The following is an 18,394-nucleotide window of genomic DNA, read 5'->3' on the forward strand; positions in this document are numbered from 1 at the left end:
CAGCCACACAAACAACACATATGCACTTCCCACATGGAGACACAGTAGCTTGATTGATGTAGAGCTTAATGTAACTTTGTCCTGGGCAGATGAAGAAAATCCTTATTCCTAAGTCAGTATTTTGCAAGAAAAGCCCCCAAAACTTCAGTTGGCTTCAATAAAAGCAGGAGAGAAATTTATATTTATATATTTACCTAAATATTGGTGTGTGTGAGTGTGTGTACATGCACATTTGTAAAATGATATTTTGCCTAACAAAGTACATATACAACTATATATAAATTTAAAGGACTAGTTTCTTTTAAAACAAAAACTCATTTAGTTGCCTACCTTTGTCATGCATTGGCATTCAACAAGAAGTGGTCCTGTTTTTCAGAAGGTCTTTTGAAACCACCTAACAAATGAAGTGTGCCCATTGACTTTATTTCTAAAACCTTGGGTCCAATTAGTAAATAGAGTGTGTTGCCAATATGTTGAGTGTTTGGCTTGGATGGGCCAGTGGCTCCAGGATACCGGCAGAAATTTTACACTGGCACACACCAAATTTCACTAAATCATGTCACTCCAAAAAAACCAAATAAAGCAACATTTTTACTTCCCTGAATTAAACAAGGATACAGGAAGTATACCACAAGCTGTATTAACACTGCTAGAAATGTGCAAAAGCGGGGTAGCTGTACCATGCAAAGCATTCAGAGAGAAGAGGAAACAAAGTACTGAAGCACCAGAGGGATACACGCATTTGTTAAAAGAGATTCTCTAAGCATACTAACCTGCTGGTTCTAATGAATTTTCTACTTTGTCGTTAACATCGAAAACACGATCATGAACACCTATAGTTTTCATACAGCTGTCTATAACAAAAATAGAGATAACAGCCAAATATGTTAGTTAAACACCCTTACATTTCCCACTTTCCTTTTTTCCTCTCTTTTTTTTCTCTCTATTTACTGTACATAATTAGGCTTATTCATATTTTAAAGTCTGTGGCACTTGTCAAAATGCCAGTATAAGTCTTCCATTTGTACAAAGTTCAAAAAACAACAAGTTAGCAACTGCCAAGTAATTCAAACAAGGCTTTATGAAAAAAGATAAGAAAATACAATGAAAATCATAATGCAAACATTTCTGCATGTAGAGAAAAGATACAAAATTTAACCGTAAAAAAAATAAAATTATTGTTTACTAGACCACACAGTAAAGCAGGTGCTAGAAAGCCACCCTCAAAAATCTTAATCTGAAGAACTTACTTGCTGGTCGCACAAACACCTTAAGCTTTAGGCAGGATCTCCTTCCATTATCTGGGATCGCAGAAGCTGTAAAATGAAGAAAAAGGAAAAATAAGTGGAAGAGCAAGAGACTGAAAATTCAAAATATCTTTTGTGCTGAAATAAAATATTCTTTATCTTTCCTTCATCTGAAGGACTGGCCACACTTCAATCCCCGAACATAAGGCCTTCAAGCGCACAAAGTAGCTTGATTATCAAAAAAGATATAATAACTGAAGATTTTATTCAAATTAATTTCTTTATTATTTTACATGGAAGAAGTGAAGCACATGCTACTTTCAATGTTACATTACCTCCTTTCACCTTTCCACACATTCTTCTTGAACACTTGTGTAATATGGTTTTTGCTAATAATGCATGTGTCCACACTGAAAAAATACTTCAGAATACAGAATACTCAGAGAAAAGCTAACCTTGAAATTTTAGGCCATAGACTTCAACAACCCAAAAAGGGATGAAAAAACAAAATTACACCAAAGATGACCGTGGTAAAAATGGAACTATCTATGTACTTCCAGCAAAGTAGAAATACACACCATTAAATTTTACAGCAAACTCGGTCTCCATATGCATCGGTCTTTATTGAGAAAATATTCATCTCACTTCAGTCAAAACATGATCCCTCATGCTATACAGCTAACAAAACAAAATCAGTTTATTCCTACTTTCTGCTCTTCCTCATAATTTCCCATACAAAGTATTTACTTTTTAAGAATATTTACTGTATTAGAAGAAAAAAAAAATAGATGGAAATATGTGTAGCCCTAATGCAAAAGGTCACCCACAAAGATTTAGTGGCAGCACCTGCTTATTTCACAGAAAAAAGTGCTATTGTGCTAACTTCCTTCCTATAACCATTCTTGCTCCAAAATACAACATAATAGGGAAATATGCCTGCCTCTCCCCACCAGGGCACTGTCTGCCAATATTTACACACCAGTAAATTTCTTCAATATCTGCAATTCTGATATTGTACATTGACCCACAATTCAACATATGCAACCAAGTAACTTGACTTGGGCAAGAAGATCTTCACTTGTGAAAGACTATTCACTTTTTTTTTTTTGAAAACATCCCAAGAGCTATTGCTAAAAATATTACCCAAAGCACTGCAGAGGACCTTTCATTGCATTCAAAATCTATGTATTAGGGCAGAATGAATTGCATTTTGCATTAAATAGCCACTACTGGGAAAGACAATTGGCCTGACAAGATGTTAGTTTCCTCTGTTTACCCTTATTTCATTCATGTCCTTGTGTGTGACAAACAACTAAAACAATTTATACATAGACATATGAACTCTTTGTCTTCATGTTAAGCTTACAACGGAATGGCTCCTCAACTAATTTGAAATAAATTCCCTAAGTCTTTGATGATGTGCTTGCAGGACAGGCATCCGATTTTGCCTAGAACTTACCAAGAACTAGTAAATTCAGTACAAACACAAAAAAGGAACAAAGTAAAGAATCCAATGCAGTTCATGTTGTGATTCTGCATCTAGAAAGTTGCTCCCCTCTTTTAGCAAAAGAAAAATCATGCAGAAATGATGGTCTCCTACCACAATGCCAAGCAGTTAAGAGTTAACAACTGCCTTTGACTATAGCATCTTATCAAGTCAGAAAAATTCCCTCTCTTGAGTTTGCAGTAACTGGTGTGTTACTTGGGGCACAATATTGCACTCTGCGGCTATCTTCAGGAAATTATGTCATTTCGGTGGCCCTCATTGAATATAAGCAACTGGCTAATTACTTTATTAAGACTAAACAGGCAATTGTAGATTTCTCAAAAGATAAGAATCCTATAATCATTACCAAATTACTAGGATAGAGGTGAAAATCACATTTCCAATATGAGACAAAACTGAATGCCTACAGTAAATTTATCACTGACAGATTTTTTATACCCAGAAATTATTTCAGAGGTGCATTTTGGCACACATTTATTTGAAGGCAAGTTTTTGCTTTGATGCTTACATGCTCTTGCTTATGTCCATAAAATAAGCACGTTTCACTTATTTAAGCTGCTGTTTATTAGACTACTCTGTTAGCCAGTGACTAACTAGAATACCTGACTAGCTAGGAGAGCTAGAAGCTAATAATATCCCATCTGGAAATAAAATCTATTCTTTCTGGGAAAACAGAAAATTAATGCTTAGTACACTGAAGCTCATATGTTCACATAATATTTACACCCACATAGGAGCAAATAACAGCTAATGATTTGCCATATTCTTGGGAAGAAAAATATTAAAATCCATTCACTGTTGAAATATTTTCCACCAGTCTTTACACTCTCTTGCAACTGTAGAGTAAATCATGAAGAACTGTCCTATTGCAACCATAACAGTTGCACTTAAATCATCATTCCAGAAACTGGCTCAGTCTTAACAAGAAATTTGAAATAGTGCTTTTCTTCTTTCCAAAGTAATTATGCATTTTCAATGTTTGCTGTAAACTCAGAAAGATTCCTCTTTAATCAGTGTTTTACACCTTCAGAAGGAATAATAATGTCTACCAAAAAAAATCAAGTATCATTTTTCAGCACTTCCATCTTCCTTAACAACCAAGACCAAGGTGATGAAGGGATACATTGCAACTTCTTTGGCCTTCTGGAGAAATTAAATGCTGTTTGCCAAGATGCATGACTGCAATCAATTTTTTTTCTTCCTTTCTTTTACTTCCACCCTCCCTCCTCTTCCTTTCTCCCTTGCATCTTAAAGGAAAAAAAATACACCAGTGTTTTAAGTTTTTGATTTTAGACCAGATGTATCACCCATTGGAAAGCATCAGGGAAGGAGAAAGAGAACTGCTCCTTGTCAGCTGGGATCTATTAAAGCTTCTTCTCAGGTTGCTGCAGTTGCTACATTCCACTGAAATTAGCTACAGTATAAGAAAAGTTGTCCTTTCTAGGTGGTACAATGAGAAATTTCTTTCTCCCTCCTGAATGAAATCAGGCTGGACCCTAAGGCTTTGCTACAAGACTTTTCTATTTGCCCATTTTAAAGGTGATATTAGCTATAAAATACAGGCTAGTTCTGAGAGCAAGAAGCCTCTGATGCTAATGGAACCTGTCTGAAGTAACACTTTAAATTTCAAAAGCCAGAATTCCCACAGAAAAAAAAGGCAATTGATCCCTTGCTGCAAAACAAAAAAAAAACAACCTTTGAAAAAACTCCCCTATAAGGAGCAAAATACATTATATCCACTTATTTTTTCATTAATGATATTAGACTAGAAAAGATCTGACTGCTTTAGTTTGTATCAGGAAGAATCACAATTGAAAACAGAGGAGGAGCTCTGAAATGTTGTTATTTCCTACATGTTATTACAATTTCTATGATACTTCCCACTTCCCCTGCCCTACCTCACCTTTGCCAGCAACTTCATGAAAATCTCCTGGGTCCCACTCTTAAAAGATGTTTTAGAACTCATGATTACACAAAGACTTGGGTGAGAAGAAAGTGAACACTAAAATCCCTCTGAAATCACAAGATACATTAAAACATCTCAAAGATTATAAAAATAACTGGTTTGATATCTTCATTATTTTTTTTTAAATAGGAAAATTCCACAATTGAGAAGAAATTTAAATCATGAGTTCTCTATTCTTCAGATGAGAATTCCATCTGTATTGGTTGAACTAGGAAAAAAAAAAGCACAATTGCACACAGGACTAGGTCCAAGCTGGATCTGAAAACAGCCTATAATGACAAATTAGATGGGAAAACTTCTTGTCTCTGAACTGCTTCTGGTTACCATTTTTATACCCTGTAAGGAAAGGAAAGAGAGTGATAAAAATTATTCTCTCCTCATCTACAGCCAAGCCATAAATATTTCCGTATTCACTAGCTATATTTAAATTAAAAAAAAAAATTATATACAACTCCCTCATCTCCCTCCTAAGTAGTTCTCGGCTAGAAAACACATGGTGCATTATTAATATATTAGACATAAATAACAGGTTAGGTCCTTCCTCAGCCTGGTAACAATTAGCAGAGTTATTAAATTACTCTAGAAAGCTGCAGATAGAGAACAAAAAAGTGGCATATATAGAAAACAGTTATGCAGTTCAATTACTATGATAAATCCCCAAAACTCATTAAAGGAGTCATCAAGATATGAACAAATCAGCCTACAAAATAAGCCAATTAAAAGTAAATGCAAAAAATAAATAAATTAAAATTTCAAAAGTAACGTAGTTATCAGGACTTGCTATTGATGTGACAAAAGCAGCAATTATTTCCTTTCCTGAGAGGCAACCATCTCACTGGCAAATACCTGAGGCTAAGTTTCTAACCTAAAATCAAGTTATCAGGATGTCCCATTTAAAGTGTCTCAACCACTCAACCATCCTATTTATTGATATTCTCATTTAATCAGTCGCTACCTCTGCTTGCCTCCTCACTCATTCTTGACTTTCTAATTACAGGATTGCACTTTTCCCTAAAATGCAAGTCCAGATACAGAGAATAAAAAGGGATCACAAATGCAGTTCAAATCCTCCTTTAGCACTACAAAGACATTTAACATTCATGGCACAAGCCACTGTGGGCCTTATTAGAAAGCGAAGCTGGTTCAGTTGGAAACAGCACTCCATTTATCTGAGGCACTCCAACAGCACCTTTGTTTAGAACATGGGGACACTGGTAAAGAACATCCTTTCCCTGTGCAGAAACACAACACCCTCACCATGCCTCTGCAGATACTCTGCAGATGGCAATTCTCTTACTATTTTGTATTTCAATTTCTATCACGAGTTTACTTGGAGTATTCTCTGAAGGGATTATAAAGCACTGTTTGTGAAACACAGGAGACAAGGCAATGTTTGTTCTCATTGCATTTTTGAAAAATGTGATCTATGTTTTCTTCTGTCTGCTAGGAAATGCAGCAAACAGTGTCTCCTTGTAGGCAAGAACTGAGAAATCATGCCTGAGAAATCTCACCTCAGTTCATTGCAGATGTACTACTACTAGCACCCTCTGTTACACAAATTCTGTCTCTGATAAGTGCTTCCCAACAACAACCACTGAACAGAAGTACTGTTTCAGACTGCGAAGTATTGTATCAGAAATCAATAGAGCATCAATTCTGAACTTTTCAACACAATAAATCGAGATGCCACGTGCATACAGCTTGAGTAAATATTTAGCCCTTACTGCCCAGACAAAAAGGGTTGTATATATAAATTCTATAAGCACGTGGAGAAATACAACAAGGAGAGAACCTGCAGCAACCTAATACACAGGATGCTGGATGTTGGAGATCAGAAACCTATGTTTAGGCAGTCCTTGCACTCTCTTATATCTGTAATTTACAGACAATCTCTTCAGGAGAAAATACTTATAGCTGTGTTTTGGTTCTGGCCCTTTCAGGCACAGTAGAACTCCCATTAGTCAAATCCAATACCCCGGTAACCTTATACAACCTGCAAATCATAACTCCACCAACCTGAGGTACTCTAACACCCAATATCCTTGGTCAGCTACAGAGCTTTAGAAAGTTTTAAGAGTCAACTGCTTTTTTCTTTGTACAGAAATGAGAGCATTAAAAATGCAGTTTTCCATTATGTTTGCCACAGGCAATATTTCTCAATTTGTGCAAGTCAGAAGAAAAAAAATAGCCTATTAGTTGTTAGAAGAGCTCAGCCTTTCCCCTGTAGGTTTTCATGTGATTTACCATACAACATAAATGTATGCAAATTAGCCAGGTAAATGCAGAATTAGTTATTAATATTCTTCTCACAGTTTAGATTGAAAAAAAGTTATGAATTTGCATAAAAGGTACAACAGAAAAAGTCAGCTAGAATTAAATCAACCAATAAAGCACTCCTCCGTGTGCATACATGAAGACCCATATCTAAGAACAATGCAGGATTTTTCAAAACTATTGATCAAAAAATAAGTTACTTGAAAAGATTTATAGATAATTTTCTCTTGTACATATCGAAACAAAAAAAATTTAAAATAGATAAATACTGGTCCTACAGAAACCACTTCTTTCACCAATACTTGAATTTAAATTAGAAGTCTTTGCATGCCTGCTCTTCCATTCCAACCCATCAGCAAAAGATTTGTTCTGGTAGCACACGCATGACTCCATTCTGAGAAAATTAAAATACTGAATGATCATGACTAAGTCATTCTTCAGACCTAATAATTAAGCACAATTCCTCAATAAATCATGACTAAACTTTCTGGTAGTTTTGTTCTAGCCAATTCTATCATCTCTGTATTTAAGTAATAACCAAGATTAGAACACAAAAAATTACTGAGCAACTTAAAGATTCAGAAATCTCAAGCCAGCAGAGAGACAATCTAAACTGAAAACCCACTTGACCCAGGGCTGCTAACAAGACTCATCAACTTCTAAAGAAAAAAAAATTACTAGAAATGGAAACAAAATAAATAAATATGTGAACAAACAAACATGAAAGGTGACAGCTAATACTGCTCATGGCTTAATACAAGCAAAAGCAGTGTGGATACTAGCATGTCCAATTGCATATTTTAAACTCCACACTATTAATAGGACACCTAATATGAGTGCATATTTTGCACTACTCTTGCATGCTCAGCTGCATCTGTATTTAATTTTTGCACGGATCTCTGTATGTATATAGGTACATGCCTACACACAAACACAGACTTATACACTACATTTCATTCAAAATATAAATGACAAAGTGCACAGCATGGAGAAAAAGATTTTTTAAAAGGCATGTCCATGACAACAGATTGGGAAACCCTACCTTTATTTCCTAATGTCTTATACATAATTTGGACTGGCATTGCACTGTGTAACACACTGCATTATTATGGCCTATCTCATAAGTGACTATATTTCTCAAACCTACTAAAAATAACCTAGTAAATGGAAATGAGTTGCCAGACAAATGCTATTTTAGCAAGAGTTCTTGGAAGAAAGCAATACAGAGTTACTGTTTCTGCACTTAATGCTGAATTAATTGTCCCATTGCAACTGCTTGGCCAGGAAGAATATAATTTTTCTTGCGTTTCTATTCCATTGCAGCTTATATATCTGGTTGAAGACTGTAGAGACTGAAAATATGTTTTGCATCAAAGTCATACAAAAAAATCCAGCCATGTGTGTTAGGAGATGTAAACCACGGACTTCCAATTTTATTAAGCCATTTGTTTAGTATTTCCTCTTAGCATGGTCTAGCCCTGTGTATCTCTCAGGAAGGTCCTGTTTCTCCTCTAAGGGGGAATTTAATGACAAGCTTTGTCTGTTGCTGGTCTGGCTGGTGTACTGGAGTCAGACTTTTTTAGTGCAGAACATCAAAGCAACCCAAAGTTCTTCAGTGCTGGACACCACCAGAGGTGAACAGCAGCGGAGGGCTCATATGAGGCAACACTCTGAATCCAGTCCAGAAGCTTTTTGCAGTCATACTTTTATCATCTGTGCTTCCAAGTCACTGAGTCCAGTTGAGTTCAGCAACGCCTCAGCACAGGGCAGCCTGTACCCTTTACACCTCAAAGAGTCTGGCAAAGCAGATATTACAGATGCTGGAAGATCCAACTGTGCCTGCACTGTTCCTCTCATCTGAGCCTTGAACCAGTAAGAAAACAAAGCTCAAAGTTCTTGGCAAAGACTTTTGTTTTTTTATAAACGCAAGAACATTTATGTTTAGAGTGAAGCTGTCAAGTAACTGCAACTAACTTGAGCTTCTCAGACAATCAGTTTGCTACTGCAGTGCTTCTTCTCATTAAAAAACAAAGAAAGCTCTGCTGGAAATAAAACAAAAGCATATCTTACTTTGAAGAGACTTTTAGTTCCATGTAAGTTCCTGTGAAATATAACGATGTAGGAATGAAAAATGGACCATATAATTACTTCCACATGAAATATTTGCAGGCATTTCTCATATACAAGATTCCTCTTTCACAAATTCAAACTGTATTGCATACCTTAAAATAAGTGCTAACATTTCTGCATTAGCCCAATATAAATGACTGATGTCATATTTTCTATTGCAACAGACCAACATTTATTAACTAGAATGAAATAAAACCCTCAGATCTCATTACTGATTTCAGTGGCATTAACAAAACCAAACACAGTTATTGTACTACATTAAGACTGTATTAGAGAAAATTGCTAATAAAACAAGTTAATACTATCAAATAAAGCACTTAGAGAAAAATATATCCTCCTACTTTCCATAAGCTCTTTTGTACTTTGATTTTCCCTTGGTATCACTAGAAATAAAATGGTTTTCTTCAAGCAGGCTATCTAGTTTGCTAATTTCCATCTCTAAGAACCAGACATAAGTAAATCCTTTGAAGAGACATTATAGTCTTGTTAGTAAAGTAAAGATCTTTGTGATCTTTAAAGCAACATATTCACTCACATGGAATTTGTGGGTATTGTATCATGTTACTAAACTCATATACTTTATTGCACTTCATTTTATCCATTACTAGCTTTGCCATGGCTGACACTATAATTAAAGAAGAGGGAAGGATTCTATTCTAGTCCATCTTTATGGGTTTGCCATTATCTTCAAAATATTTAGAAAAAGTTCTATCTTTCCATGCTATACTTGTAAATTCTGTCTGTTTACAAAAACAAATAAGTAATTCTACATGCATGTTTTTAGGGTTGTGAAAACGTACATAGACATGAAATGTTAGTTTTGCTATTCACTTATGCAAGGCAACTAAGTACGTTTATGTCCTGGGGAGGAGGGAGAAGATGTAAAGATACAAAAAAGTCTTCAAGAAGTTTCAGGAGAAATTTAGGGAAAAAAGCACAAAATAGGAGTTTTAGGGGGTTCAAAAAAGGTGAGAATAATGCAATTTTGAATGTTTGAATGCACATGCAGGTACAAGAGTTTGCAAACACACTGCTTACAGATAGTAACTTTGCTCAAAGTTACTATCTGTAGTAACAGATAAAAGATTTCAGAAGGTTTATCTCTTGGAAAAGTTCTAATAGCACCTTGACACAGCCCATACACAGATAAACCCAGAATTTTGCAGGATGGAAACCAGGTATGTATTAGGAAAGCTAAAGTTTGGAAAACACATCATAGTCCATTGTAATTGAAGCTCTTATTATGACAGGTCAGGATTCTCAGGGTAGAGACCTTTTACTTCCTTACAGCTAGTACAGTCCTAGGTCACAACTGAGTACAGACACAACATATGCCAGCACTGTAGTAATAACAGTACACCTTTATCATGTGAATTCCCAGTTTGTTCAGGTCCTGCAGAAGGCATACTGAAACATTCCATCATACAAGCCAGAAATTTATACCCAGTCCTTAGAACAGATATAACCCTTCAATTTGTGACCTCTACTATGAAAAATTCAGGAACACATTAGGCTCAAGTTTTCTCCTTAGTCAAAATTTCCAGTGTATGAGGTAATAGCACTTTTATTTAAACTTCTATTTTCTTTCACTTATCTTGCCTGTGTTCCATGCCACAGGACTTACTCATGTTTTGAAATTCATATTTTAAAAAGCCAACGTAGGTGAGAATAACCATAGGCTTATCAAGGAGAACTTGTCAGGAATTTGACATGTTCCAACTATGCCAGAAAAGGACTATAGTTTGTTGTAACTGTGACTGTGGGAAAGTCTAAGACACCCATGGGAGAGCTAACCTTTCATTATCTTCAGCCACAAATTATTTCCTTCTGAGTCTTCTTTTTATTTTTTAAGAATAATGTATACCACAGGATGTTTAGCCCTATTCCCAGGGATCATTCCCAGATGAACTCAAAATTAGACATATATGTGTACACTTTTCCATAACTGGGACTTAAAAGCCCTGGTGGTTTGGAAATTATTTTAAAAGCAATGAATACTGCATCAGACTTGAAACACATGGGTACCTCTTGAGCTTTTCTCCACCTGAATGCTCTAATTGTTCTCAGAAGTGAAGAGAGAACTCTACTTCGCTACTAGAAAAAGCCCTGTTTCACACTAACAACCTGACTAAGCAGATTGGGAAATTCTTATCTCTATTTTCTATCTGCTACTTCCTGATCCAAGCAAACACCACTGCACAGAAAACTTATTTCTCTACTCTTTGCATGTTAAAGAATTAAAGAATCAGTATACCTATGCTGTGAGCAGTTTCTAATGGTGTTTTTCACATGTAAGAACATACATATGGAAAACAATAGAGGACAACACAAAATAACTTACTGGAAAAACTTGCTGACACTTACTAACTTCAAAAGAGATGGACAAAAATTCTGCAGAATTCTCTCAACCACACAAGTGTTCATCATTGTCCAATTTAAGTGCCTCTAATCTACTGCATGCAGTGTCTCCACTTCTCAGGGTGCAGAGAACTCAAGACTCATGTTACTAGAGTAGCCCTGCCAGCCCACATCCCACTTTCTGCAATCATGAATATTCCCTTTAATTTTTGTCTCAGCTCCAGGCTAATCTACAACAACAAACATTTGCACTGGATATAGTTCTGGTAGCTTGGAAGAGTTTCATGACAGTGTGCATAAGGTGCTTCTTTGCTCTCATGTTTAAAAGAGAGTTCGACGCTTTGAGTTTCTTCAAAGAAATCTGGATACACTTCATTTACCTTAGTTAGGAAAAGAGTCACTGAAATTAATGGACTTTCTCCCTGAATTGCTGCAGTAAAACTTTCAGAATTCAGAAACTGACAACCAACCAAACAAAAAAATCCACATTTGAGATCCCATCTCTCACTTTGGGGTGTGGGGAAGCATCATAGCTGCAAATATGTGTGTACCATCTGATCTGGAGTCTTCAGCAGCAAGGGTAGCAGATGCTTTCATACATATCTATGAATTATACAATATGGTATTGTTGGCTTGAAGGCCAAACACACCCCTGAGTATGCCTACACAGATGCTACAGCACCAGCTAAGGCAGGCCAGGCATGCCTGCTGCTTGCCCATCCCACTCTGACAGCTGCCTCAGGCACCAGGCGTCCTGGATCACAGAGAGGCGTAGAGTCCAGCACGCCCCAGCACAAAATCCAGCCAGGGCAATCATAAACCTGGGTGGCTCAAGGCTTCTTCCAGAGACTGCACACCCAGAAACAATGACAGAGAAGGACTGTTCTTGTTCTGTGCTCCTAGTTAATTTTTAAGATCTCTATAAACTTCCAGTTCACCTCTTAGGGGTCACTGAATAACTTGTTCTTTAGCCAAGTAAAAGTGCTTGTGTATGCTCCTGTATTTTTCTCTTCTGCCCTTGTGAAACATCCTGCAGAGACAAGAATATTTTTTTCTTGGATCAAAATGGAATTTTTTTTTCCTGAAAGCCCATGAGGTGTGTAATCAAAGCTGGCACTGGAGCATCCTAATTATGAAACCCAGCAAGGCACTTTCACACACATTTTGTGGACTTCAGATTTCTTCTTCACAGAATATTCTTGCTAAGAAAGAAGAGGCCATGAAAACAATTCAGTAAACAGAACCCAGACTGTCAGTAAATAATTTTTCACTTCTGCCTTTAATACTATGGTCAAATTAAGAAAAACTAATCCTGTATTTGTAACGCCTTTTTTGACAAAACATCCTCAATTCTTCAGGTGTAGAACTGACTGATGGGGTGGGGGACAATGAATGTCAAAAGGAGGAGAGCTCATATTTGTTTTATTCAGAAAAAACATGCATCTTCATAAAATCATAGAATGCTTTAGGTTGGAAAGGCCCTTTAAAGATAATCTGGCTCCTCTCAGCACCACCCCTCCATGGGCAGGGATATCTCTTACTAGACCAGGCTGCTCAAAAGCCCATCCAACCTCCACGAATAGAGCATCCACTACTTCTTTCTCCAGTAAAATCTCTCTGAGTAAATAGTTTTCTCCTAACATCTAATCCAAACTTACTCTCTTTAATTTAAAACAGTTTCCTCTTGTGCTAGCACTATATGCACTCATAAAAAGTCCTTTTCACCTTCGCTACAGGCCCTCGCTAGGTACTGGAAAGCCGCTGTAAAGGCTCCCTTGACCCTCCTCCAGGCTGAACTACTCCAGCTCTCTCTCAAGGTGAGGTGCTCCAGCCTCCTCGATCGTTTTTGTGGCCTCCTCTGGAATTACTCCAACACATCCTTCTCATGCTGCAGGTCCCAGAGCTGGATAGGGTACTCCACATGGGATCTTACCAGCATGGAGAAGAGGAGAATCACTTTCCTAAACCTGCAGGCCCTACTTCTTGTGCTGAACTCAGGAAGCGATTGGCTTTTTGGGCTGCAAGCATACATTGCTGGGACACGTTGAACTTCTCATTAACCAGCACAACCAAGCCCTTCCACTCAGGGATGCTCTCAAATCCTTGCCTGTATTTGTGCTTGGAATTTTTCTGACACAGATGAAGGACCCTGCACTTGGCCTTGCTGAAACCCATGAAGTTGGCACAAGCCCACTTTAGGCATGTTGAAATCCCTCTGGACGGCACCCTTTCCCTCAAGACCATCAACTGCAGGTGTCGCCTGCAAACTTGCTGAGGGGGCTCTGATCCCACTCTCTGTGTCACTGACAAAGATGTTAAACAGCCCCAGTTCCAACACTGAGCCCCAAGGAATGCTGCTTGGCCCTGGTCTCCACCTGGTCATCAGAGCTCTTGAAACTGAGCTAAAGAAAAATAGCAAATCTGAAGTGCTACCAGTGCTAGCTGCTTTCTGCTGAGCTGAAGTGACCATTTTCAAATCCTTTCAATCTGTGGTGAAAAGATCATTACCATGCTAGTCCCAGGAAGTCAGTCCTCCTGCCAGTAAGCTCCTTTGTTATGAATATGGAACAGATGGAACCAAATCTATCTGCTCCATAGGAACAAAAACACTTACAACCTAGCTCTCTCTATTAAAGACTCTACTTAGCTCCTTTATAGCACTGGCTTTCTGTGCACTGCTGTGAGGTTTTGACTTTATAGAAAAAGGCGCTTCATAAAAGAAATAGTTCTTAGTTCGAAACCAAAAGCAGCCTAAGAACAGTAGAAGACGAATGCTGTGTTTAACCCGCATGGCTCCTTGGAGATATGCAAATATTCAATTACTATTTTTTTAAAGCTATGAAAAGGATTTTTTCTGAGGAGGAAAGCCAGCCATATGTTGCAGAGATTGTGCATCAATGACAGTGAAGTACATAGACAGCAATAGACTACTTACTCTAATAAAGGTTGAATCTTTCTATGTTATTGCAAGAAATTACATGGGTTCTTTTTGTAGATATGTAACTGTGGATCAAGATGACACTTCCCCAAATAAATGTGTATCATTCTTCGAAAAATTGACCATTTTTGGCAGGAGACAAAACCCTCTGAAATTCCCCATGAATACAAGAAAAGATTTAATACATCAACTTATCTCTAAATATTGCATAGTGTAGGACCTATTTCCTAAGGCTTTAACAGAAACTGTATCAATATTACAATTAACTTTGCAGACTGAAAATATGCACAAATATGCACAGATTTACTTACTGACTCTGCTCATTAAGCAAGTACATGTAGAGAATCTGACACTTCTCTTTCCATCAGAACAATTACAAAAGCTAGCCACACATGCGACATGTTTACATTCTCATAAAATCCCATACAACAAAAGTTGGAGGCCTCCTTTACTCACAGGTTAATATGTTAATGCTTTTACCATTTGGCTGCTTTTTCAGAATAATTGAAATAAAGATTTCTGTTGCAGAATGCTTTGATTCTGACTAAATCAAGTCTTCAGGCAAATCTCCCCTCCACCAGCAAAGGCACAGCTTGCCTGAAGTCATAACCTTCGTGGGCAGGAGGGAACTTGCCTTGAAACAGATCATGAAGCAGATGTTTTATGCCAAATCAGAGTCTAGGGATACATAGGCTACTGCAAATAAAACTCTTCTCCTGTCTGTTCAGTCATTTCAATTCCCTGCAGTGTGAAATACGAAGTTGCCAACAAGCGGCCAGTGCACTACACAGCACAGCAGGGAAAGCAAGTGCCACAGATGCACCAAGGGCTGGAAAACTCCTTCATTAGCTCTGCTTTTCAGCCCAAGTGTGAACAGTGACACGTGGGCCATTCAAAGAAAGGTTCTTGTAAAGAACCAAGTTTCAATCAGGTCTAATTATAGAAATTGTGTGCACTTGCTTGGGGAAGAAGGAGTTTCATATGGCTGTGCCACAGTTCATGGTCATTAGTGGCTCACAAAAAATGTGGGGTTTTTTAATTACTTAAAAATTTTTGCACCTAAGAAATATGACAAAGTATCCATCTTCAACCTCACAAAAAAAATCCCATCAGCTTGCTGTCAATTCAGGGTTCTGCTGAACAATTCACAACAGAAGACCTAGAGAAAATCTTGTTGTTAAAGAAGTGGGGTACCTCCGCAGCAGGAGAGGGTACAAGCCATGCTACCACCACCTCTGTGGAGGTTTTGCACCTCTTGAGCAAAAGACCGAGAGCAGGGCAGTATTCCAGCTCACTCTATTACTGGTTCCTCCTTCTAAATATTTCCATCTAATTAAGGTATTACCTATCTAGAGACCCTTACTATTGAAAGACTTATATTTAAACCCCAGTTTTAAAACTTTTTTCTTCTTAAAAGAAACCTTGTGCTTTCAACTCAGTTTCTATCCACATCAAAACTAAATGACTCTTTCTTGTTTTTCTAAGGTAAGAGAAGCATTTTGTGTTGAAATGAAGGAACAGCTAACAATACAAGACAATCTTAGTCCTTGATTATGGCAGATCAGAAATGGGGCTCAAGTTGATGATAATATTTGTATTTGCACTTAAAACACACAAACAACACAAAAAACTGGTAAAAATACAAACATACAATTCAAATCAACCTACTGAAAAGCTTTCAGGGTGTTTACTATCCACAACAGACATCACAGTTTCAGAACAACTCTATGCTTCATGTGCAAAGCATTTTAGAAATCAGGCCAACTATTTAGATACCTAAGTGACAGCTAAGTACTTCTAAAATTATGGCTCAAATTGGCAATGCTAAACACTTCGGACATATGGCCTGTAATAAACACTATTTATTTTACCTATTTTGGACTGGGATCAAGAAAGAGTAGAGTAGAGGACACAGAAACTGCATTTACCCTGGGTTTAGGTGGTGGTTTTGTTGGGTTGGGCTTTTTATTTGTTTGTTTTGCCTTGGTTTATTTTGTTGTTGTTTTCTTTTCATTGTGTGTTCAGGTATATTTCAGATCAGTGTCCTAAAGCTTAGACAGAGTCCACTTAAATATAGATGCACCAAAACCAATGTCATTTTCTGCGGCTCAAGTCAAAATAGACCATGAATATCAAAATATCTATATACACAGTTGTCAGAATTTTTTTTCAGAAGTTCAGTTAAAGTGAATAATTTTTTGCATGCATGTATTTTCTTTTCCAATCTGATGTAAACCTATGAATAAGAATTTATGCCTAGAAATTCAAAAAGCTAGAATAGCTTTTTGAAAAAAAAAGCTACCTAGGAAAAAAAAAAAGCTACCTAGAAAAAAAAAAACAACCAAAAAACCAAAAAAACCTCACTTTTTAATCTTTTGTAACTCCTTCCCTTACAGAAAGTTATAATTTCAGAGTCTGCTTTTTTTGGCCTAACATACATTTGATTAAGAGCTAAAGCAATTCCATGGGACTTTCTGCTGCTGTTTTATTTTACAGATATATATATATGCTGTTCACAAGCACTCTGAGGAATGGAATACAACTTTGTCAAAATCCAGCTGTATTCACACAAATACTAAGAGTATTAACTACAATTTACATTTCTAAAGCATAATGTTTCTCATTCTCCTAGTCAATACAGTTCCAAAATTTTCCCTTCCTTTTCTTCCCACAACTTTAATGAGGCAGCAGAGGTTTACCAAAAGATTAATTTTGGATTAAGATTATATTTCACTCAAAAAAAATGGAAACGTCCTAGGCAGAAATATCTCTTCTCACCTAGATTAACATAATAAGAAATATTTTCCCTAGGCAGCCCTTTACAAGGGTTTTCTCCAAGCTACCTCTTAACTTACATCTTTTGAAATTAATCCATAATTTGGTTAGAAGCAATGCTATTACCTCTGATAAGAACAAGCAGCTGGGATTTCCAAGCAGGGACTGGCTCACAGGTCTGGGACTCTCAAATCACCACAGACACTGACCACACCAGGTAACTGCAAAGCCACTGGCGAATTCACTTTGTCCTTCATTTAAGAAGGCAGACATAGTATGGCATGACAGGTAGTTGGGAAAACTCCAGGGAAAATGAACATTTTATATATTGCATCCCAAAGATCTGGGTTGCAAGCTTTTCTAGAAGTTTACATATTTCCTTAAGGAAGCTGATCACATTTTTCAGAGAATGACTCCTTCTGCTATTATCTTCAACAGGATAGATTTCAGCAGGAATGTCTCTCTCTAAGTCACATCGGTTACCACATTTGTTACCAAGAAGGGAAAGGGAATTAAGCGCAGAGAGGAAGTAAAGTTAAAGACAGACACAGCTCTACCACTAGAGCTAAATTTATCTTTAATCTCATTTTCATTTTGTGAAAATGTGTAGTGATTATGATTATGCCAGAAGACAAGAAACAATAGCTGACCAGATCAGCCCATAGAGGAGAACGATAATCTATAATAATCTTCACTGGCACGTAAAATTACAAATATCTTGCCCTTATTAGAACATCTTAGTTTGTGAAAATTAGCATTTTGATAATCACAACAGCTAAAATTTTACCACTTTCTTTTTTTTTTTAGAGATCTAACCAATATCTCCCAGAGAAATTGTGGAGTCTCCTTCGCCAGAGATATTGAAGAACCAACTGGATTCCACCCTGTGCTCTGGGATGACCCTGTAGAAGAGAGAGGTCAGACCAGATGAATCAGTGTGGTCCCTTCCAACCTTATCCTTTCTGTGATTCTGTGGTTCTATAATATGAGACCTTTCATATTATTATTTTATAAATATACAAGGTATATATACATACATGTATGTATATCCATACACACATACATATACATGCTGAATTCATGGTAAATATAGGAAAAAATGTTAGTCAGTTGAGAAGAAAACATTGTTCCAAATATTTCATCTTTTTAGAAGAACAGTATCCCTAAGACAACACTCATCCTTACGAAAAATATCTAGT

General features: G+C 36.9%; 1 protein-coding gene across 1 annotated transcript in view; it reads right to left on the reverse strand.

Moving 5' to 3' along the window:
• EFNA5 (ephrin A5) overlaps window positions 1-18,394 on the reverse strand; it is a 205,452-nt gene that overhangs the window by 8,522 nt on the left and 178,536 nt on the right. Inside the window, exons 3-4 of the mRNA XM_036403517.2 lie at window positions 1,251-1,316; window positions 774-854 (exon numbers count right to left, since the gene is read on the reverse strand). Coding sequence (XP_036259410.1) covers window positions 774-854; window positions 1,251-1,316 — 147 coding nt within the window. The remainder of the gene's footprint in view (window positions 1-773; window positions 855-1,250; window positions 1,317-18,394) is intronic.

This window comes from Molothrus ater (genome assembly GCF_012460135.2).
Source record: "Molothrus ater isolate BHLD 08-10-18 breed brown headed cowbird chromosome Z unlocalized genomic scaffold, BPBGC_Mater_1.1 matZ_random_MA35, whole genome shotgun sequence".
Classification (NCBI taxonomy): Eukaryota; Metazoa; Chordata; class Aves; order Passeriformes; family Icteridae; genus Molothrus; species Molothrus ater.